We start from the raw sequence: 22660 nt of genomic DNA, 5'->3' as shown, positions 1-22660 counted from the left end.
CCCCACAAATTTTCTATTTAATCAATAGATAGAAATGTAGAAATAAACGGGCGTCGTACAAATTTCAAGCTTTTACGATTTCCATACAATTTTGACAAGCCTGACTGACACACAAATCGAGAGAGGACTCCTTTTCCGCATGCGCCAAGTCTCTCTTCTTCGCCTTTCATGATATGTGTTGGAAAAAGCTCGACTCGCTCATCAATCGTGTCAAATTTTCTTTCGAGCGATAGACGTTTTTGAGGGATTGTTAAAGTAATTTCTTAGCAAAAACACAAAAAACTTCACAGAAAATCCACAAAAAACGCGTAAAAATTCGCCATAAATTGTCGTGAAGCTTCTCAGTGGGCAAAAAAGTCGCAAAAATAGGTGAAATTCACTTATTTTAGAAAATATCCAGAAAAATTCTTACTTTTTTTCCATTCATCCATTTGTATACACAAAAAAAAAGTTGCATAAAAATTTCCAAGTAACAACATCAAAGTAGAACGATTTTTCAGTAGTAGTGGAAAGTCTTTTTCATAGTGCACGAGTTATTACGAGTTGTGTTTGAAAAAAAAATACACACAAACAACTTACACAAAAAAAAAATCATACAAAAAAGTTAACTTCTTTCAGGAATTGCAGATTAGGTTCGTTTCAGTATTCTTTAATTTTCTTTTACAATTTTTTTTTAAGTTTATGGAAATTTTTTGTCGTGTATAAATATTTGTTTTTGTAAAAAAAAAAAATTACATAAAAAAAATCGTCGGTAAATTAATTCCATTTGGATAATCCTTTTTGTTTGGTAAGTAAAAAAATTTTTATGTAATATTTTAATTTGAAAAGTGTGACTCTCAAGTTTTTTTCCATTACTACAAAAAAAAATAAAAGAAAAAAAAAATAATTGTTTTAAAGGAAAAATATCCTCAGGCAATGCAACTCATTAACTCGTGCAATTTACGTGAGTACGACATTATCGCCGTTTTTCTTTGAAGGAAGTGCTTCGGAGTGAGAAATAATGATAATTGAAGGAAAATGACTCATCATCCCAGCGTCTCGTTTTCCTTTTTAAAAAAAAATGCTTTTTTACTGACAGACATCGATCACTTTTCGAGAAATTTTCATTAGTAAAAAGACTTGTGTCACATGTGTCTTCGTCGTTGCCGTCTTTAATGTAACGTTCAGTCACTCACTTGCCTTATAAACAGTTTGAATTATCGATTTTTCCAAGGGAGTACATTAATTCAATTTTTTTCTCTTTTCCTCCTCTTCTTCTTTCCATTTTTTTTTGTTTTGTCGTCCGGCAGTAGTTGTTATTTTTTTTTATTCCAAAAAAAAAATTTTGTCCTATATTTCCTTGATTTTTATTTTTTTTTTAAAGCATTCATTCCGTTTCCCATTTTATTTGATTTTTTATTTTATTTTAAAATAAAATGGATAAAAATGCATTTTATGAAATATGAATGAGAATTATGTAAGAGAAGTTTTTATTAAATTTTTGCGACGTGCCAAGAAAACCGGCATGCCAGAAAAGTGATAATTTTCAGATAAATTATTATTATGTGAGAAATGAAGTTAGATAAACTTTATTTTAGTTTTTTTTTTGCTGGGCAATATTCATGAGGGAATAATTCATTGAGATGGAGACGATAAACTTCCAAGTGGAATGAATTGTTTGTTTGTTTGGGAAGTTCTTCAGAAAAAAAGCCTTAAAAAGTGGTTAGAGACATGAAGTTAAGGATATTTAAGTTAAATTTTGGTATTGAGTTGAAGAGACTTGAATAAAAAGTTGTTAAATTTGTTTTAAAAATTTTTTTGAAAAAAATAATTTTTTAAAATAAAATTTAATATTTATGCTATTTGTAAAAAAAATCTCAGAAAGTTTCAAATTTAATTTTAAAATTCAAAACAATTTTTTTTTAATTTTTAAAAATATTTAATAAAATTCTATTTTAGTTTGAATATTTTATTTATTTATTTTTTTATTTTTTTTTTTATTTTTTTTTATGTAATATTTTTTAACCTCGTTTTTGACTTTAAATTTATCATTTTTTGAAAAATTTTTAGAAAAATTGAAAAAAATAATTTTACACCTAAAAAAGATTTTTTTAATATTTTTTATTATTTATTTTTATTAAAATTAATTATAAAAAAATTTAATTAATTTTTTAAATTATATTTTTTTTAAAATTTATTTAATTAAATTAAATTATTAATAAAAAAAAAGTAAAAATAAATTATTTAAATTAAATTAAATTAAAAATTATAAAAAAATTAATCAAAAACGCAGTACAGAATTTTATTAAATATTTATTAAAATTTTGTAAAAAAATATTATAAAAACTTAAAAAAAATTAAATAATTTGTTTATTAATTTAAAATTAGATTTGAAACTTTTTGAAATTTTTTTTTTCAAAAATTGTATGAATATTATTTTTATAAATTATATTTTTTAAAAAATTTCTTAAATAAATTTAAATTTGTTTAGCAACTTTAGCAAAATTACTGAAAAAAAAAAATTTCAAAAAAATTACTTCAATTTGAAAATTTTTAAAAATATTTTCTTCAAATAATTTTTAACTCTGCCCCTTCTTTTTTATGAACTCTCTAAATTTAAACCACAAAATTTAACCAAAAGTATTAAATCTGTCTTCGAATCAATTTTTCAGACATTTCTCGTCATTTCCATCCATCTTTGATCCCTATAAATCGCTTATTTAAACGATATCAAAGCTACATTCTTTTGTCAAAATATCCTCAAAGTTGACATTTAATTACAAAGTTTTCGTCTACAACATCATCCATATTCCGGCATGTCACGTTGATGTCAGAAAAACACCGCTGCCTTGTTCAATTTCCTCAAATTTGAATTGAAATCACAAGAGAAACACAAAGACGGAAAGGGCAAAGTTACATCCACATACGTCGACGAACGTAGGCGTTCAAAACCTTTACATAACCACAACACAAAAAAAAAACTTTTTGAAGAAGAAGAAGCAAAACTTTAACACACGCAATTAGTAAATAACAAATAATTGACGTGCAAACAAAGCAAAATCCATGCTGGCAAATTCGTGTCAATTCAATTACAACTAACGAGGCGTCTCCATCAAATATCATGTTCCGCTACAATTAAAATCGGGATCCATTAATTTTCCATCAATTTTTTTTCTGATTAAAAAGGGAATCTATATTGATCAAATCACAGCGACATATCGCTCTCTCGTTTCCCTTTGATTAATCACACGAATCGTTAGTTAAATATTCATATGACGAAGCGAAATTATCAAAAAAAAAAAAAAAGGTTCACCGAAAATTGTCATTACGACGAAAATTATTTTTATTTTGGCTTGAATGGGTCAACCAATTTACGAATTGGTAGCTTCAAAGTCGTGTGTTTGCGTTACGACAGTTAATAAATCCGTAAAAGTGTCAGATACATAAAAGAGGGAAAAAATAATAAAATTATGTTTTGTGTAACATTTTTTTTTTATTCTCGACTCGATGTGTTTTCGCGTCAAAAGTACGTTCAATGAATGTTAATTACGGAGTCGTGTCTGTTATCCTTTTAGGCTGGAGAAATGAGAAAAAATGTTTCGTTTCGACCCATTCCATATTTTAAAATGTTTTCAATGCATATTTTGAAAATTTTTTCAATGCATATTAAAAAATTTTTGCCAAATAAACATTTTCAAATTTTGACCCAATGCACGTTTAAAAATTTTTTCAATGCATATTCTAAAATTTTTGCCAAATAAACAGGCTCAAATTTTGGCCCAATGCACATTTTATAATTTTTCTAATGCATATTCTGACATTTTTACCAAATAACAATTCTCAAATTTTGACCCAATGCACATTTTAAAAATTTTTTCAATATATATTCTAAAATTTTTGCCAAATAAAAATTCTCAAATTTTGACCCAATGCACATTTTAAAAATTTGTCAATGCATAAACATTCTCAAATTTTGACCCAATGCACATTTTGAAAAATTTTTTCAATGCATATTGTGAAACTTTTATCAAATAAAAATTTTCGAAATTTGACCCAATGCACATTTTGAATTTTTTTCAATGCATATTCTAAAATTTTTGCCAAACATTCTCAAATTTTGACCCAATGCACATTTTTGATGAAAAACGGAATTGGAGTGACGTGTTACTTTTAATGTAATTTGTAATTCAAAAAATCATCAAAATAACAAAACATGAAAGAATTTTCCTCATTGCTCCATCCTCGTTCCATTTTTACAGTAGAAATTTTCCTTCATTTACGATTATTTTTATTTCTTTAATTATCCGACCATTAAGTTTGTCTGTCTCTCTCTCTCACTATTTGTATTCATATCAGAGTCGGAACAAACTACTGTCGAGATAATGTCTCTCATGTTGTTTAAAAAAAAACTTTTTCATCACCTATGATCCGAAATTTCCTCGCATCAAAAAGTTATCTGGCAAGACATGAGAATGTGCAGAATTTTGGGATTTTTCTCCAAAAAAATAAAATAAAATAAATGATGTTTTAAAATAACAATAAAACTTTTTAAATTCGGATAATCCGACATGAACGATTATAAATACTTTCTTTTGGCAGCCCAAAATAAAAACCAAACCAGTACTCATGAGACATAAAAATTTCATGTTGCTCATGTGGTTGTCGCTGCTGCACGAGTTTTTGTCGGTAAAAATGAGACCACAATTCGGCATTATTACAACAGTGATTGAAATCGATAATTTTTTTTTCGGGGTATGTGTGAAAAAGGTATGCTCGATAAATGATAATTTCTGATGAAAAATCATCAACAACAAAAAAGGGAGGATTATTTGTGACGTTTTGCAGTATTTAAAGTCCCAAAAAAAAGGTCGTGAAGTGGATTGAAGAGCCTCATCAAATATTTATAAGCATGCGCATCCGCCGCTACACACACGACTTTGACAATCCCGAGATATTTCGCTGCAACAGTTTTCTGTTTTTATGCGAGCGAGATGTGACGTGACTTTTACTTTTCTTTTTACACAAAATAATGATAAGCAGAATTTTTATCGTCGTCTATCCATTTTCGTCTCCTTAGCAAGTGATGAAAGATGGAACAAGCATGAAGTTAATTCGACAGAACGACACTAAATTTACATTACGAAATAACGATATAAAGACTATGGGTGATCAGATCATGATAAGCTCCAATTTTGTCGTTTTACATCTGCTTTTTTGCGTTGAAAATTTAATAAAATAGTAAATAGACATTGTATGGGGAGAAATAGAGCCATGTAGACTTGCGAAAGAGTTTATTGGAAATTTGCGACATATTTTCCAATTTGATACAATTTTCAATTGGGAAACATTTGGCTTTTATCAAGATTTCTCGTAAATATACGAATAGGGTATTGATTCGTTGTTCTAAAAAAATACTTTTTTTTAAAAATCCAGTGGTGTAGAAAAACTTCTTAACAATTTTTAAAGTTCATGAAATGAAAATAGTTTAAAACGGAATTTTAATTTTTTCAAAATTGACTTTGCTAATTGACTTAAATTCAATATAAATATTTGGAAGTCTTTCGGTATTTCATCTTTTTGAATATATGAAGCTGAAGTATTCAGTTTTGCAGCTTAATGGATATTTTTACTTCTTCGACCCATGCTTCTTAACATTATGATGAATCGTTTCTGACTCTTGCTTTAAAAAAAGTCAAGTCCAGCATTCTTTAGTTAACAAAATCTTTGACATGACAAAATAATATATGCAGCTTTGGGGTGATTGAAAATGTTCAATCTTATCTCTTTTTTGCAAGTATTTATAGATTCTGCAGAATTTTTTTTTTTGAACCTTTGTTTGAAACATTTGCGAACAACATCGAACAACCTTGTCTAAAAGAGCAAACGCGGATTCGAATTTTTCATGGTTCGTTAAAGTTTTAAGATATCATTCTCTAATTTTGGACCTATATCTTGTTTTTTGAATCATTCGAGCTTTTTTTTATCTGTCGTCTTCAATTTTGTTGATTTTTGCCTTTGACTGAAATTTAAAAAAAAACAGAAAAATTACAAAATAAGAATTATTTGTTAACATTAAATTTCAGCTTTTTGCTTATTTTTATCCTATAAAACTGTAGGTTCAGATGATTTAAGTCGGCAATCTGTAAAAATAAGAGAAATTAGTAAAATTACGATATTTGCTTGTATAATTCAAGAAATATTTTAAATTAAATAAAAAAAATTAAATTAAAAGAAATTAATTAAAGTTTTAATTTTCTACTAATATCAACTTACCTTATTATTGCTCCTCCTCTTAAAATTCAAAACTATGCCACTGACTTTTGAGAATCAGAGCTATACATGCTGCAAGAAAATTTACGTTAGATATTATTTTAAACCATAATAGAGATTGATTTGATAGTTACTGAATGACATTATTGGAAAATAATCTCAGATTTTTCTCTTTAAATTTTAAATTTTCTAATTTTGAAATAAAATTCCAAAAATTAACAAAAAAAATCCTTAAATGTCTAACAAAATCACGCAATAAATGTTAAAAACACACACAAAAAATATAAATGTCGAGGAAAAAAAAGTAAATTGTTAAACTCACGACACATTTAGTCCCATTTTGTGTTTCATGTGTGAATAAATGACGGTAATGGAACAATTGATCTGTCTCTCCGATGCCGCCTTCTGTCTGTATGTATTCCTATATGAACATCTATGAATATGCCGGGAAAAAAGAAATAATATTTTATGTTATCATTTTGTGTATAAATAAATTTCTAGATTTTTTTCTTCTTTTTTTCTCGTGTCATTTAATGTATTATAACACGACACACAAATGAATCAATCGAAATGAATGTCTTTTCCAATGATCCAATTTATCTTCCTTTTATATGTCTGTAGCGAGAGTCTTGGGCCGTTTATGTTACGTTTTTCCCGCAATTCATAGAAGATATTTTTCCTCGGGTTTCGCGAGTTTATATTTTTTATGATAAAAAAAATATTGCTGCACATAAAATAGAAATCTAAAAGTCATTTTCAACGATTTTTTATTAAAAAATAAATATTTAATTTTTAATAAACGAAAAGTAACTTTTTAAGTCGATAAATTTATTGACATTGTGTCAATTATTTTCGCAATTTAATAAATTAAAATTCAATAAAAACTTATTAATTGACAGATTTCTTCTCAAAAATTAAAAAATAATATGAAAACTATTTTTTTAAAATTAAATAATCATTTTATTTTTTTATAAAATAAATTTAACAATAATATTATTTAAATAATTTAAAATAATTCCAAAATATTTATTATTTAAATAAAAAAATATTAAATTTTTTTTTATATTTATTTCAAAATTATTTTTAAATAAAAATGATAAATTATAAAATTAAAATTATAAATTGTTAAAAAAATCATAATTAAATAAATAAATTTCAAGAATTTTTCAAAATTTTTTACATCTGTCATTTTAACAAGTGTCAAAAATAATTATGTTTTTCATAACTTTTAAAAATTTTATAAAAGATATAAAAAAGCTAGATTTTTATTTATTTTTTTTAGATTTTTTTTTATTAATTTAGAGTCTTTTAAATTTGAAAATATTCAAAAATTTGAATTTTTATAAAAAAAAAATTAAAAACTTACCTGAATGTAATATTCATTGTCTATCTCAGGATCAAAATCTCCTTCCAACTTAAATTAATTACTCAAATATTGATCAAATTTCCGCAAAATTCGAGTCACACTTTCCAACGTCCTTTGAACTTTTTCCTTTAATCAAAACTAAACTAACAAATTCTCCCATTTCCTCTGTTTCGTTTCAGGTAGAATTCGATGTTTGTTGTTTCTGTTCCCCATAGATGCGAGCAAATTTCCAACAATCTCAAAATTTCGTTATAAAACACACAAATTATAAAGTATCAGGTTACAAAAAAGCGCAACGAGGCAACTGATTGAATTAAATTCTAAAAAAAAGTTCTTTCTCATGTTTGATTTTATTCCCTCGGTTTACCGGCGAACGTAACCTACTCTCTCTCTCTCCAACTCGCTTGTTTACAAACTTTTAAATTAAATTAATATTCCGCTACCAACTACATGAGGTAAAATTATCCCAGTTAATGACTTACAAATCCAATAACAACGCTCTCGTTGCTACTAAAAGCTTTTTTTCTGGTATCAAAGCTATTAACCGAAAAAAAAACAAATTCCGTTGATGATAATAATAATTTTGCGTGCGATGGCGGCTTTTCACATTATTAGAATTAGGTTCCTTCCTCTCTACTTCACATAAACATTGATCGTCGTCTTTATTGATTTTTCGCGGTTTAATTTTATTCAATTTTTTTGCAGTTTTTCATAAATTTCTGAAAAGCGAAAAAAATTTAAGGAATCCACTTTAAAAATCCCTTAAAAAAAATAAATTAGTACAAATTTTTACAAAAAAAAAATCTAAAATAAGAAAAATAGTTTAAAGCGAAAATCGAGCGAATAAAAAAAGCGCGCGAAAGCAAGTAACGACCCTTGTTAACCCTCCACTATTGTCAATATTAGTGTAATAGACGCGGGCTGTGGGCGAATCTGCGCCCCGCCAAAGGTAAATTTTTTGTTTGTTTTTGCCCGAAAAAAAAACTTCTTTGCACAGACACACACTTTTACACGTCTCTCGAGATAAATAATAATTTTCAGTTTCAGTCATTCACCGCTTTAGATGTCCCGTCATGTGCTTTTATCACAATTTATTTTATTTTTTTTTCAAGGGTTTTAATTTTGCTGCTTCTGACATTCGCGAGTTTATCATTTTTTTTTTTAAATTTTAATTAAAAATTTATTTTCTGAAATCGACATGAAAAATAAATAACATTCCCACATTAAAATTTTTGCTTGAGCTTAACTATTTATTTAACTGAATGTTAAATGTGACACGAACAGACACAGTTTTCTCTACTTTATTTTTTTTTTCGTTTGTCTCTGAACAGGAAAAAGGCGGCAACCTGTCTTTCGCAAGCTTTAAAAGTAGTTTCTCGACAAATGTCAATTACCTGAAACGCAGGTAGGTTAAATTTCTGCCTTCTTAAAAGGAATGGAAATCGATAAAATTTAAAAATAAAAAATTAAAATAGGTTCAGTTCGGGGGATTTGTCTTCCGAATGTGACGATGCAGATGATCCATCTTTGCCTCCAGCTGCCAGACCACCGCCAACTACGAATCAACCGATGCCAGGAGGGCCTCCAAACATTCCGCCGCCGCCAGGTAAGTTTTTTTTAAAGGAAGTGCAATTATCGAAAGTGTTTCATGTTTTTTGGTGAATTTATATTATAAAACAATAAAAAATTTTCAGCGAAAATTTGCTAAAAGTGTAGAATTATTAAATATTTAATGAGAATTTAATAATTTTTTAAGAAATTTTTGATTAAAAATTTGTAAAATACGATTTTCATAGAAAATTTGAAAATCGCTTCTTGCTAATTCTAAACCAAAAATGATTAAAATTTAAATATTTTAATACAATAAGAAGATTAATTTAAAAGTTATTCAAAAAATTTAATAGAAAAATTAATTAATTAATTAATTTAGAAAATTTCTTAAATTTCAAATAAACCTTGAAAATTTGAAACTTGTCAAATTCTTGAAATTTTTTTATAGAAATTTAAACCAAAAACATCTGAAAATAATTTAAATGTAAGCATTAACTCTAAAATAAAAGAAAAGCTTGCAAAATAGAGACTTTTCAAAAATTTTCAAATTTATTCGATTTTTTGACTAAATTTTTTTTTATTTTAATATAAATTGCATTTGCGCTAGTTCATTCAAAATAAAAGCAATTATGGAATTTTAATTTAAACTTTTTTAAAATATTTAAAAAATTTACAAATTTCTCAAATTATTAAGAAAATTCGTAAATTTAAAAATTTGAAACTTTTAAGAAACTTCAAAGAAACTTTTTACAAATTGTTGAAATTTTGTTCGAATATTTGAACAAAATAGAAATAAAATTAAATAATTTTATAAATAAATAAATTTCAAATTAAAAATTTGTAAAATTTCCTAATTTCTTTTTTTCGATGTTTTAGCGAAAATTTGAAATTTTAACATTAAACTGATAAAAATTTGCAAATCGCCTTCCCGCTAATTCAAATGTTTACATTTTTACTTAACCTGAAACACTTTTCTTAATCGTATCAGCCTAAAAATTACTTTTCCTCTAAAAAACAAAACTTTTTTCACTCAGCTCCCGGCTCGGCAGCAGGCACAGATCTTTCACTAAGCCTTGGTAAGCAACAACCGCAACAACAAGCGCCGCAACGTGGTGTCTCAGCTCCCTCGAGTCCCGCAAAATCGCGCGAAAGTTTATTACAACGAGTTCAAAGTTTGACTGGAGCTGCCCGTGATCAAGGAGCTTCGATTATTGGTGAGTTTTTCTAAATTTTTTAATAAAAATCGCTTAAAACGGACTTATTTTCAAGGTGCCGCTGTTCAAACTGCACAACGAGCACAAGTATTTAATAAGGACCGTTGCCTAATTGTCTTGGTTTTCGACGACCAGAACACAGATTGGTCGAAATATTTCCGGGGCAGGCGTTTGCATGGCGATTATGACATTCGTGTCGAGCAGGCGGAATTTAAGGTTAGATTTTTTCTATTTTTTTTTTTTTTTTGTTAAAATTTTTAAAAAATTAATTTTCACAGGAAATAACTTTGGTAGCAAATGCCGACTCAGGTCCAATGGTTACCCTCAAGGGTTCCAAGTCGTCACGCTCTTTTAGACCTGATTTTGTGCTCGTTCGTCAACCGCCGCGCGATGGCTCGAACGATGCGCGCTCCTTGTTGCTTGGCTTGAAGTATGGCGGTGTGCCAAGTATCAACTCTCTTCATTCCTTGTACCAATTTCAGGTAAAAAAAATTTTTTTCGCTAATTTTTTCTTCATTTTCACCTTTTTCATGACTTTTCTATCTGTTTCACGAACATTTGGATAATTTAAAATTCTAAAGCAACCGAACAATTGTCCAAGTGCTATTGAAGAAATTTTTGGCTTTTGCTTGGTAGCCTTAGGAGTTTTAAATCAAAATGCATCAATATCAAGCACTTTTTCTACTCTTTCTCTCTTTTTCTCTTCTTCTGCAGATTAAAGACCTTGAATTGTTATCACGAACGGCTTTTAATCATTTTTCATTTTTTTTTGACAGGATAAGCCATGGGTGTTTGCTCATTTGCTTCAACTACAACGAAGATTAGGTAAAGATGCGTTCCCATTGGTTGAACAAACGTATTTTCCTAATCCCAAGGACATGGTAAGTCGATTTTTTTGTTAACTTAAGACCCAGATTTTGATAGAAAGTGTTTAATGAGAGTCTGGTTTAAAGGATTTTTCGTACAAAATAATTTCTTTGAGCAAAACTAAGATTTTTTAAAATAAATTTTGATCTCATTGATGATTCTGAGAGCAAATTTTTAAAATTAAAAAAAAAATAAATTAAATTTTTAAAATAAAAAAATAAAGAATTAAAATAATTTTTTGAAAAAAAAAATAATTAAAATAAAAATTAAAAAAATAAATTAAATTTTTAAAATAAGTATTTAAAAATTTTAAAATTAAAAGCCTTAAAAATTTTTGACAAATTCATATTTTTTTTTTAATTTTCAAAAAAAAAAAATAAATAAATATTAATTTTTAAAAAATAAAAAAATGTATTTACCTATTTTTTGTAAATTTTCATGAAAAAATTTTATTAAAATTCTTATTTAATTTTTAATAATTTTTTCAAAATAATAATTTGTGAATTTAAAAATTTTTTTGACAATTTGTAATTGAAAAGTCAATAATAATTATTTTTATAATTTTTTTTTTGCAAATTAAAAAAAAAAGATTTTTTCTAATTTCTTTAATGAAAGAAATAAATTATTAAATTTTTATTTGACCAAATGTTAAAGAAAAAAAAATGTTTTTTCTAATTTTTTAAATTTTTAGAAATTTTCGAAATTAATTTAATTTATCGGGAATTTTTTAAAACAGTTAAAAATTATTTTTCTTTTTTTTTTTGAAAATTTAATAAAAATTTATGAAAATCTTTAAATAAATCTTTAATGAAAAAAATAAATAAATTTTAAAATATTCATTCAACAAAAATTTTAAAGAAACTCTTTAGAAAATAAAATATTAAAATTTTCTCCTGAATTTTTACATTATGATTAAATTAATTTTAAATTTATTTTTTTTTTAATTTTTATAAATTGTATGAATTTTTGACAATTCCATGATTTTTAAAAAAAAATTTCCATGAAAACCTGTATTGAGCCTCCTTTATCAACAAAATTTTCCATAAAAAAACATCAACAAATTACTCTAAATCTACAAATTTTATTAAATTAACAGAAAAATACAACTTTTAATATTTTTTTTTATACAAAATGTAAATAAATTCATTAAATTAACATAAATCCTTAGAGTACTACATGAAATCTGGTGGCATATGATAAAGAAATAAAAATAATAAAATAAAATATTAAATATTTACAAAGAGAAAAGGATAAAATTTGGAGAAAAATATTTGGCTTATTTTTTTTCGTGTGCAGATTATTTTATTTTTATGATGTTATAATGTGGATTTATGAATGAGCACGAACGATTTAATTTTTATCGTGCATAAATTTAATAGGTATTGAATTACATTTAAATTAAAGCCTTTTTTCTCGAAAAGCGACAATGAAGGAGAATTTTAATTAAATTAACACTTTTACAAGTACTTTGCAAGTCAGCTTTACTTTTTAATTAGAATTTTATTTCCATGGTAATTTTATTAGTTTACCGTAAAAAATAATAAATGAAGCCATTTTTCGCAATAAATAACGATTTAGGGATCTCGTATGCACGCCATGTACGGGTTACTGCGTCGCCAATGGCACTTTGTCGGTTTGTTGTTGGCATCTCGGTAGCCACGGGATGGCACACAGACACCGAAATCCGTTTCACATTCGTTCCAGGGTCCCTTCCACTCGCAACCTCCGATGCGGTTTCGACTTTCGAACAAATTGTTGTAGCCATAGTTGATCTGAAAATGAAGAAAAATCGTTATTACGTGACCTTTTTTGTTATTTATCTTTTTTTTTTGTGACAAAAACGTACCTTACACTCGCAACCCTTCTTGTAGCCGCCCGCAACGCCTCGTTTCTCGACAAGCGTCATCTTCGAGTATTGCTTGACGTAGTTGCAAATGCCCACATTTGGACTCGATCCAGCAATCAAGTAAAGTTCGCCCAATTTGAAATCGATGCCGCACATCCCGTCGTTGCCAGCTGAGAAAATTCGCCCGTGTTTCAAGTAGTGATGAGCTTTTTCCGACATCTAAGAGAAAATTCGAGACTAGAAAAAAAAAATATTTTTTTTTATAAAAAATTTTACCTTATATTCCTTCCGAATGTCAATTTTGTAGACAAATCGATGATTTTGCACCGCACGTCTCGATAAAATTCGTGCGACAATGACTGGAAAGGACAAACACAAAATTAGGCAATCATCGAAAAAGACGTAAAAAGCATAAAATTTGTTACCATAATCGGCGTTACAGTACGTTTCTTGGGGATGTGATGGCATACAACTACAGGCAGATGTCGGGCTGATCATGTATAAAGCACATACCGTAGCCAAGGTTAGAGCGAATATACTCTTTGTTGTCCACATTTTTGTGTATTTTTAGTTTTTAGTTTCTCTCTGAAAATAAAAAAAAAAATAGAAATGCGTTAAAAATTAGACGGACAATGACATGAAGTGTCTTTAAATAAGTGAACTTGAACTTTTTGTGACAAAAATGGAAAATTAATGACCTTTGTTGGTTTTATGGGGGATTCCATAGCGAATTTTTTTTTACATTTAAAGTATAAAAAAAATTAAATTCGAAATTTTTCTGAATTTTTAAAATTTAAATATTTTTGAAGTTTTTTTTTTGAATTTTTGGATATAAAATGCAAAATAAAGTCCTTAAATTATTAAAAAATTGAAATTTTCTTTAAAGAAAAATTTGAGCTGTCATTTTTTAACTGTCAAAAAAGTGACATTTAAATTTTTTTCACCAAAAAAAATTATTTTGGAAATTTTGAAGAAAATTATCGCACTATTTTTACTAAAAGATACAAAAATAATCTTCAAATTAAAACTAAATTAAGAATTTAATATTTTTTTTAAACTTTTGATAAAAATGACAGATGTCAAATTTTTCCAAAAAATTTAAATAAAAAAGGTTTTATTGCGCAATAATTAGAATTTTTGATTAAATATAATCTTTAAATAAAAAAATAAATTAAAAAAACTTAAATTTTTAGTCAAAATTTAGATTTTATTCAAAATTTTGACATTAAAAAATATGACAGCTGTCAAATGATATCCCTAAAATTTTATTATAGAATGTCTTCAATTTTTAACATAAAATAATCATTTAATTAAAAGTTAATTCAGGGTTAAGGAAGAATTATGATTTTTTTTTTAATAATTTTGACATTTAAAAAACTGACAGCTGTCAATTTTTTTAAAATTTGAATATAAAATGTCTTATCGAGAAATAATTTTAGAAGAAAAATTTATAAAATGACAATCTATTGAAAAAGTTCTGAAGAAAGTTTGACATCTGTCATACTTTTGATAGTTGATAATTTGACAGCTGTCAAAAATTTCTTTTAATTTAAGTTTTTATCAATATTTTTTGACATTTTTCAAAGAAAAAGTAACTTTTCAGTACTAAAAATGCTCAAAAATTTTAAATTTGAGCATAATTTTACTAAAATTTTAAATAATTTTTTCTTTAATTTTTTTAATGGAATTACCCTTCAAATAATAAACCAAGCACTGATTGACAACTGTCTAATTGAGAAATAATCTCGACAAATCTCTTGCGTTTTCTGTCAAATACAAATGTCAAATCTTGTTTTTTTTTCTTCGTTTTTGTTAATAATCATGATAATCGTCTTTCCGCCATAAACATCTTCTTCATCGCCTCCCATTCAAAGCATTCAAGCCATAAATAGAATCAGCTGGGGCTTCCGACTGACGACAAACAAACGAAAAAAAAAATAACGACGAAAAAAGAAAACAATAATTTTTTATTGTTTTTATGAAATCTGTGCTGCTGATAGACAAACGCGTCTCTTTGTCTGGCAGCAATGTGAACTATGAGTTGTATCATTATGAGACATAGAGAGAGTGAGAGATCAAATGTTAATGTAAGCAAAAGAAATTTTCCTTTTTTCGGGTGTTTTTTTTTTTTTTTTGCTTTGTTAAAGGAAGACATTGGTTCAAGGACATGTGTTGAAATTTATGAGCATTGTCTGGGGATCGACAATGGCGATGTAATTTGATGGAAATTGGCTTCTAAGCGTTTATGATGTAGTTATGATAAATTTTAAGAAGTCATAGAAAAAAATTTGAAGGAAATTTTCATTTTATTTTATCTTTTTAAAAGTAAAAATAGAATTTCAAGTAAACTGAAAATAATTTTAACATAAATTTAAAAAAAAAGTTAATTGCAAATTAAAAAGTTTAAAAATTCAATTATTTCAACAATATCAGGTCACGTGGTTTAAATTTGAAATTTTTCTATTAACAAAAGCTCAGAGTGTACCTTGGAACTCATTTTAAAATGTATTTTGCGCAGAAATTACAGAATATACAAAAAAAGTGATAATTTAGAATTTGCATTGGGCAAAAACTTTAAAATTTGCACTAATTAGGTCACGTGGTTCAAAATTTGAAAATTTTCTGTTTACGAGAGCTTAAATTAAGTTTTGGGAGAGATTTTGAAAAATATATTAGGCAAAAATTCTAAAATATCTCAAAGGATGAAAATTTAAAATTTGCATTGGGCAAAAACTTTAAAATTTGCACTAATTAGGTCACGTGGTTCAAAATTTGAAATTTTACTATTTACGAGAGCTTAAACTAAGTCTTGGGAGAAATTTTAAAATGTATATTGAGCGCAAATTTTAAAATATCTCAAAGGACGAAGTTTCACAATTTGCATTGGGCTAAAATTTAAAATTTTCTACAGATTTGGTCACGTGGTTTGAAATTTTTTTTATAATTTTTTAAATTTTTCGTATTTTTAAAGAAAACAAAGTACCGAATATCTCAATTTTATCTTATTTATCCTTCGAAAATAAATTTTTATCGACTTTGCGACGAGTTTTGTCACATCTCATTGCTTTTCATGACAATTTGTGGATATATTGATCCGTCAATAATGCGGCATTTGAAGGCATTCAAGCAATTTTCTCACAAAAAAAAATCAAAATTCTTTCTTCAAATCTCTTTTTGCTTCATTAAAACTCTCTCTAAGGCATCTTCAAAACTTTTTTGAATGTTAAATCATCTCAAGAGCCTCTCACTTAGCATTTCTTTCTTGCTGCCTTAATGACAAACAACAAGGATTACTTCTCATTCCAAATGTCAGTCTCATGCTGTGTGTCTCGTAAACGCCTCAGAAATTTTCTCATTTCCACGGAAAAATCCCTTTCCTCTCGTTATCGCCTTAAATTTGCAGACATCCAAGACATAAAAGAACGATACTCTTGCGGAGTTAATTCAGTGTGACTTTAGAAGATACGCTCTTGATTTATAGCTTCAAGTATGCCTCTTTCGCCACAAAAGTGCAAAAAAAGCGCACATGATTTTAATTTCGCGATAAAAACCCATAAAGATCGCTCGTCATCATCTTCATCTTCATAATAGGCAATTTCTTCATAATATATAAACACAAACATTACATGCGTTTATTGCCATTATTACAAACGAGCGAAACACTTTAAAGCAAAGAAAACACGAGAAGAAAGCATTTCATTATATTCGCCTTTTAGAAAAAAAAAGTTTCTTTAAAACGAGCATAGATCATGTTTAGGTCAGTTTTTATGTCTTTTTATCTCGCATCGTCTTTCGCTCGCTCTATTCACTTAAATGGCCCCGGGAACGTGCAGCAGAGAAAACGGGTTTAATGTGAGATGCGACGACGAACATCGTCTTTGTTCATCTCTCTAGTTTTCAAGGAAATTATGCGTTCGAGTGAATTTCTTATCTAATGAAAAACAGACAGAAGCATTCTTTCTTCCGTTAGGCGGAGGCAATTATGAAAAATGTTTCACGTTATTTTTCGCTTTTGATTAAAAATTAAAACTGTTTAAATATTTTTTTAATTTTTAATGAAAAAAATTTGCAAATGTCAATTTAAAAATGACCGTTAATGTAAAATTTTCATAAATTTCAAACATTATTTTTTTTTTATATTTTAATAATTTTAAATTTAAATAATTTTTATTATTTAAATATTAATAAAAAAATATTTTTTTTTTATTTAATTTAATATTATTTTATTTAAAATTGATTTTAATAAATTTGAAATTATCAAAGCTACAAATTTTTTAATAGATTTTTGAAGATGGTAAAAAAATCATTTAATTTTACTTTTAAAAAAAAGCAATAAAATTAAATAAATTTTGTAAATTTCGAAAAAAAAACTGTTTGAATCCAAAATAAATTAGAATTTAAATTAAATTTTAATAACAAAAATTTTAAATTTATTTTTTTTAAATTATTTATAATTTTAATTTATTAATGATTTTTATATTATTTAATTATTTTTTAATTAAAAATTAAATTTAATTAAAATTATTTAATTCTTTTTCTTTTTAAATTATATTAAAAAAATATGATTCGTGAAAAATCTATCAAACTTATAAATTATAATTTGATTTTAAATTAAATTAAAATAAATAAATTACATTTTAAACAGAAGCGTTTACCTAAATTTCAATTGATTGTCGTTCTAAATTTAAAAATATTTTTTTATGAATTTTTATTAAATTAAAAAATTTTAACAATTAATTTTAATATATATTTAATTTTATTTATTTTAATAATTAATTAATTTAATTTAAAAACCTTTAATTAAATTAATAAAAAAAATAATTCAAGAAATTAATAATTTTCTTGACAAATCTTAAAATTTGAAATTCGCTTTTTTGCTAATTAAAAAAAAAATTGACATTTCAAAAATTTGAAAATCGCTACTTCGCTAATTCAAAAAAAAAATTAAACAAAATTCAAAATTTGTCCTGCCTCAAAACTGCCTGAAAATATTTACCAATATCTTGTAAAAGCAAGAAATAATTGAAAAATATTTGAACGGAAGTCCCTTTTTCTCTCTTCTATACAAAATACTACATTATTGAGCTAATCAAGCAAAATTCCGCAACTTTGTCACAAGAAAAAAAAAGTTTTTTCAAGCAAAGGATTTTTGCTTCTTTAATTAAAAATATACAAAATTTCCAAGCCATTTATTATGAAAAATGAAAACTTTTTCCCTCAAACCAAAAATTTTCACATGGCAAAGAAAAGACAGGAAATGCGCCTCATTTAAATGTTGTGGCAGCACAAAAATTAAAACTTTTCTTCTCACGTTAAAATTTATGACTTGTTGCTAAAAACAAAAAAGTGATCGTCACACGTGAATGACTTTCACATGTCTTTGCACGAAGATAGAGAAAATTTGTTAGGTTTTTGTGGTTTTTGTCACTTTTCTTTATCTAATCTTTAACATTATCGGCTTGTTTTGCTTGATTGTTTACAAAATTTCTGACATTGAATCAGAAAATTATTTTTTTTCTACTAAAAAAAATCGCATGACTCAGTAATTCGAGAGTTTAGTCGAAAAAACGCGTTTTGCATAAAATCATTGAATTAAAATGAACTTCAATGCTCTTTTATTTGTTTTTTTTTCAACGTGCTGCTGCCGATGCATAATAACAATCAAAATAAATAAATCAACGTTTGATGAATGCTCGTTTGATGACACACATTTTTTTCTGCTGTCCTCATGATGATGCGATGCGTGGTGCAAATTTCAATCAATATTGTTGATTTTTCTCGAAAAAACGAATTTTTTTCATAAAATTTCGGTCTCACTCGAAAATTTGGGTCAACAGATGTTGAGATTTTGCTGATTAAATAAAGATGTCGAAAAAAAGGGTTTTTTCTCGGGGGACAGGAAATTCACTTCGTAATAAAGTCATCAAAACACGACACGAAAAATGACTGAAAATAGGTGAGAACAAGTTTTACGAGTGAGATAAACGAAAATTTTATTGTTTTCTGCATGTTTTTTGTCATTTTCGATTCAATTTGACGATTTTATTGTGATTATTATTTCAAGCCAGTCCATGTACCGAAAACGTTCAGTTGTGTCATCAATAAAATTCTCTGTTTCGCTTGTTTAAATAAATTTACAATTTTGTTTATTTTAATTTGCGCGAAATGCGATACGTGAAATGTGAGTGCTGATAAGCGAATTGATGATAAATTCTTAGGTGGCATTTCGATTCGGCGAATTTTTTGTTTATATGATTCGGAATTTAATAAATATTGGCAGGGTAAAGGTTGAATAATTGTTGGAACAGAGTCAAAAGGGCGTTTAATGAGTTTTTGATTAAATATTTTTGATTTTTAAATGGAATTATTTGGGTTTGGATTTAATTTTAAAATGCATTTTATGGATTTTTGGGAATTATTGAAGAATTTTAAATGATTTTTTACGTTTAAATTCTTATGAAGACATTTTAATCAAAAACGAATAAAATACAAAATAATCGATTATGAGTCAGAGATAATTCTAGATTCAAATTTCAAAGAGATTCTTGGAAATTAATCAAAAAGATTAAAATTTTAAATGTTAACTAAATTTTTTAAAATTAAAAAAAATATTATTTTAACTGAATTTTTTTTTACCTCTTCATTAATAAAAAATTCATAAAAAAATTTAAGTTGTGTTTATGGAAATAATCAAATTAAATTTTAAAAATTATTATTTAAATATAAAATTCATTAATTAAAAAATATTCAGTAATTTTATATGAAAAAGTTTTATTTAAAAAAAAATTAAAATAAATTTTGAAAAATTCGGGTAAAACATTAAATTAAAAAAAAATAAAAATTGAACAAAAAAATCAAGTTTGAACCAAATTTAACTATGAAAACTTGAGAGACTTGACTTAAAATTCAAATAATTTTTATTTTGCTAAAAAAAATCATATTTTTGTAATTTTTAAACAATTTTCCCATTTTTGACACTAAATTTTAAAATAAAATTGAATCCATTGAGAATATATGAGCCTTTAAAGCTTTTAGATTTAAATCAAATCTCCTCAATGGATTTAAATTTTCTAAAACTTTTCATGCCAAAAAGAAAAAAAAGTTCAAAATACACGAAAATATGTTTTTAACAAAATAAAAAAAAATAGTTTTTAATCAAGTTTCTTATACCTTCATAGTTAAAATTGGTTCACACTTGATTTTTTTTGTTTGATACTTAATCTTTTTAAAAAATTTAATGTTTTATTCGAATTTTTTTAAAATTCAATTAAATTTTGTATTTCATTTTTTTTTTTAAATAAAAATTTCTTATAAAATGACTGAATATTTTTGTTTTTTTTTCATTAATGAATTTTATAATTAAATAATTATTTTTAAAATTTAGTTTAATTATTTCCATATAAGCCGTTAAATATTTTTTTAATGGTAAATTCAGTTGAATTAAATAGTTGAAAAAAAATTTATTAATTAATTTTTATAGTTGAAAATTCACATTAAAATAAAAATATAATAAATTAGAAGAGTAATTCAAAAAAAAAGTGAAAAAAATCTATTATTTCAGATTTTTAAAATTTTTTTAAGAAGTTAGAAAATTAATTTTCATCGAATTTAATAAAACTTATTTTTTTAAATTAAAAAAAAAATAAATAATTATAAAAATTAATTAAATATTATTATTTATTTAATTATTATTTAAATAAAAAATAAATAATTATTAATTAAAATAATAAATTATTAATTTTTTCTAACTTTACGCAATCCCTTCACTACTCCAATAAATCTCTCGTTAAACCAACAAGTTTCGTTCCGCATATCAACTTATCGACACAATATTCTCACAAGATCCACTTTTTATTAATTAGTTGACAACATTCATCACCTCCAGCTGCAAAACTAAGTACTTGATATTTATTCAACGTTATGCAATAAAATGTGCTCTATCATTACAAATGCCTTCAAATAAGTCTTTAACCTAAGTAACCGTCATTTTTTTTTTTTTTGCTCGTATCAAAAACGACCGATTTAAAATCAATTTCTGGAATCAAAATGACAATGTAGAAAAACGTGCGTAGAAAAAATTATCGATCGAGACCCACCGCATGGCTTTTAATGCCTTTTAGATTACGCTTATTAAAACTTATTATTCTACATTATTTAACTTTTTATTAATAAATAAATTAAAAGACATAAAAAATTGACTTCCTTGAACATTTTGTATTGTGAAACCGAAAAAAATTAAAGAAAGTCTAAGAGGATAGGTAACTTAAGGTCAAACTCACCGCAAAAAAAAATAAATAAAATTTATTGCAGCTTCGTTGGTTTTGTCTTTTCACTCGATTTTGTATTGTAGGTACGTGAAGACAGAAAATTTACATTATTATTTTGTCTCCTCTTTGTGGCGGCGCAATGCGCGTGATAAACACGTTAAATTCTCTCGGCGAGTGTTGAAAATTTTCAACTTTTATTTATAACCAAAAAATAATAATAATAGATGTTTTTTGTTGTTGTTGTTTTTTTTCGTGTCTATATGGACAAGAACACTTTTGGGTGACAAGCGCCTCTCTTCTTGCTTGATCTTCTTCTATGTACAAAAATTTAATTTCTATTTTTAACTATTGATTCATTCACTTTTCTCGTAAATTTTTGTGATTCTATTTTCTTTTTATTTCGCTTTTAAAATCTTTGTTACTCAAAGCACAAAATTTTCTGTATGATAAATTTAGCTTCGTAATATTTTGCCACTCACTGATAAGATAAGAAGACGTGAAATTTGTCACTCTTCGCGTAATCTGACAAGCGTTTAATTTTAAATTAAATGCGGATTACACTCGTTTTTTTTGTGTATTTTAAATTGCAATCAGATCACGTGTTCAAAATGCAATTAAATCAAAAATTAATTTTTTTCTCTCTCTCTTATGTTAAGTACTTGGTCACGACTCTCGGATGATGATGTTAGCCGCTTAAGTTTTTTTTGACGAAAAAAAAAATATTAAAAATCTGACCGTAAATAACAAGAAATAGCGCGTTGTTGTTATTAACTCAACGATACAAAACAAACTGAAGTAGTATTTAGCATTTTCAGATGTTATAAATGAATATGATGTAAAAATATTGTGTGTGTCGTGTTTTTAAACTCGTATGCGGTATTCAACGCTGTCGGTATACGGTACAAGTACCGGAGTGAGTAGACGTGTAATTCATAACACCGTTCACGAGGGTAAAGCTGAGAAATTTTTTTTTTTTTGGACAATTTAAAAAAAAAAGATTCGTGATAAAAATGAAGTCATTTCCTTTTGAAGATTTAAAAGGTTCGATGACTTTCTGGTTCTGATTCAGAACGTAGTTTAGGAGAATTTACGAGCAAAATTTATGGATGTTGTTTGAACAGGTGATTCAACAGGCATTTTTTTTAAGCAGTTCAGCTGTCTTTTTGACATTCGACGTGTAGAACTCTTTGAGGTGTTTCAAGGTTCGATGTTTGCTTTGGAAGACCTTGAAATGTTATCATGAGACTTTTGATTGATTAATTCTGAAGTTTTTTTTGAAGAAGTTTGAATCATTATTGAA

The 22660-nt window shown here is 26.0% G+C and overlaps 2 protein-coding genes across 4 annotated transcripts in view; one reads left to right on the top strand and one right to left on the bottom strand.

Moving 5' to 3' along the window:
* Positions 1-213: 213 nt before the first annotated feature.
* Positions 214-22660, top strand: part of LOC134834188 (synapsin) — a 31715-nt gene continuing 9268 nt past the window's right edge. The window contains 7 exon segments of the mRNA XM_063848764.1: positions 214-255; positions 8947-9020; positions 9091-9221; positions 10201-10380; positions 10436-10596; positions 10659-10862; positions 11157-11261. Of these exon segments, the coding sequence (XP_063704834.1) occupies positions 9185-9221; positions 10201-10380; positions 10436-10596; positions 10659-10862; positions 11157-11261 (687 nt within the window). The 5' untranslated portion in view covers positions 214-255; positions 8947-9020; positions 9091-9184.
* On the bottom strand, positions 12388-21514 carry LOC134833505 (tissue inhibitor of metalloproteinase). Of its 3 annotated transcripts, none has more exons than XM_063847829.1 (5): positions 21373-21514; positions 13519-13678; positions 13370-13452; positions 13094-13312; positions 12388-13019 (listed from the first exon to the last, which is right to left on the bottom strand). In XM_063847829.1, exons 2-5 carry the CDS (start codon positions 13646-13648, stop codon positions 12822-12824), a joined length of 630 nt encoding a protein of 209 aa, XP_063703899.1. In that variant the 5' UTR covers positions 13649-13678; positions 21373-21514; the 3' UTR covers positions 12388-12821. The 3 variants fall into 3 exon arrangements, with proteins under 3 accessions (XP_063703899.1, XP_063703900.1, XP_063703901.1); XM_063847830.1 differs by having other exon boundaries at positions 13519-13676; positions 21369-21508; XM_063847831.1 differs by having other exon boundaries at positions 13519-13670; positions 21362-21495.

The sequence above is a fragment of the Culicoides brevitarsis genome, chromosome 3 (assembly GCF_036172545.1).
Source record: "Culicoides brevitarsis isolate CSIRO-B50_1 chromosome 3, AGI_CSIRO_Cbre_v1, whole genome shotgun sequence".
Taxonomy (NCBI): Eukaryota; Metazoa; Arthropoda; class Insecta; order Diptera; family Ceratopogonidae; genus Culicoides; species Culicoides brevitarsis.
This window is presented reverse-complemented; position numbering and strand designations above follow the sequence as displayed.

What these genes read in the sequence shown, in the direction of transcription:
- LOC134833505 (XM_063847829.1), bottom strand. Translation starts at nt 13,648, where the DNA reads ATGTGGACAACAAAGAGTATATTCGCTCTAACCTTGGCTACGGTATGT. An exon ending in ACATTCGGAAGGAATATAAG is followed by an intron (nt 13,313 to 13,369) that starts GTAAAATTTTTT and finishes ATTTTCTCTTAG; the next exon opens with ATGTCGGAAAAAGCTCATCA. An exon ending in AGAAGGGTTGCGAGTGTAAG is followed by an intron (nt 13,020 to 13,093) that starts GTACGTTTTTGT and finishes CTTCATTTTCAG; the next exon opens with ATCAACTATGGCTACAACAA.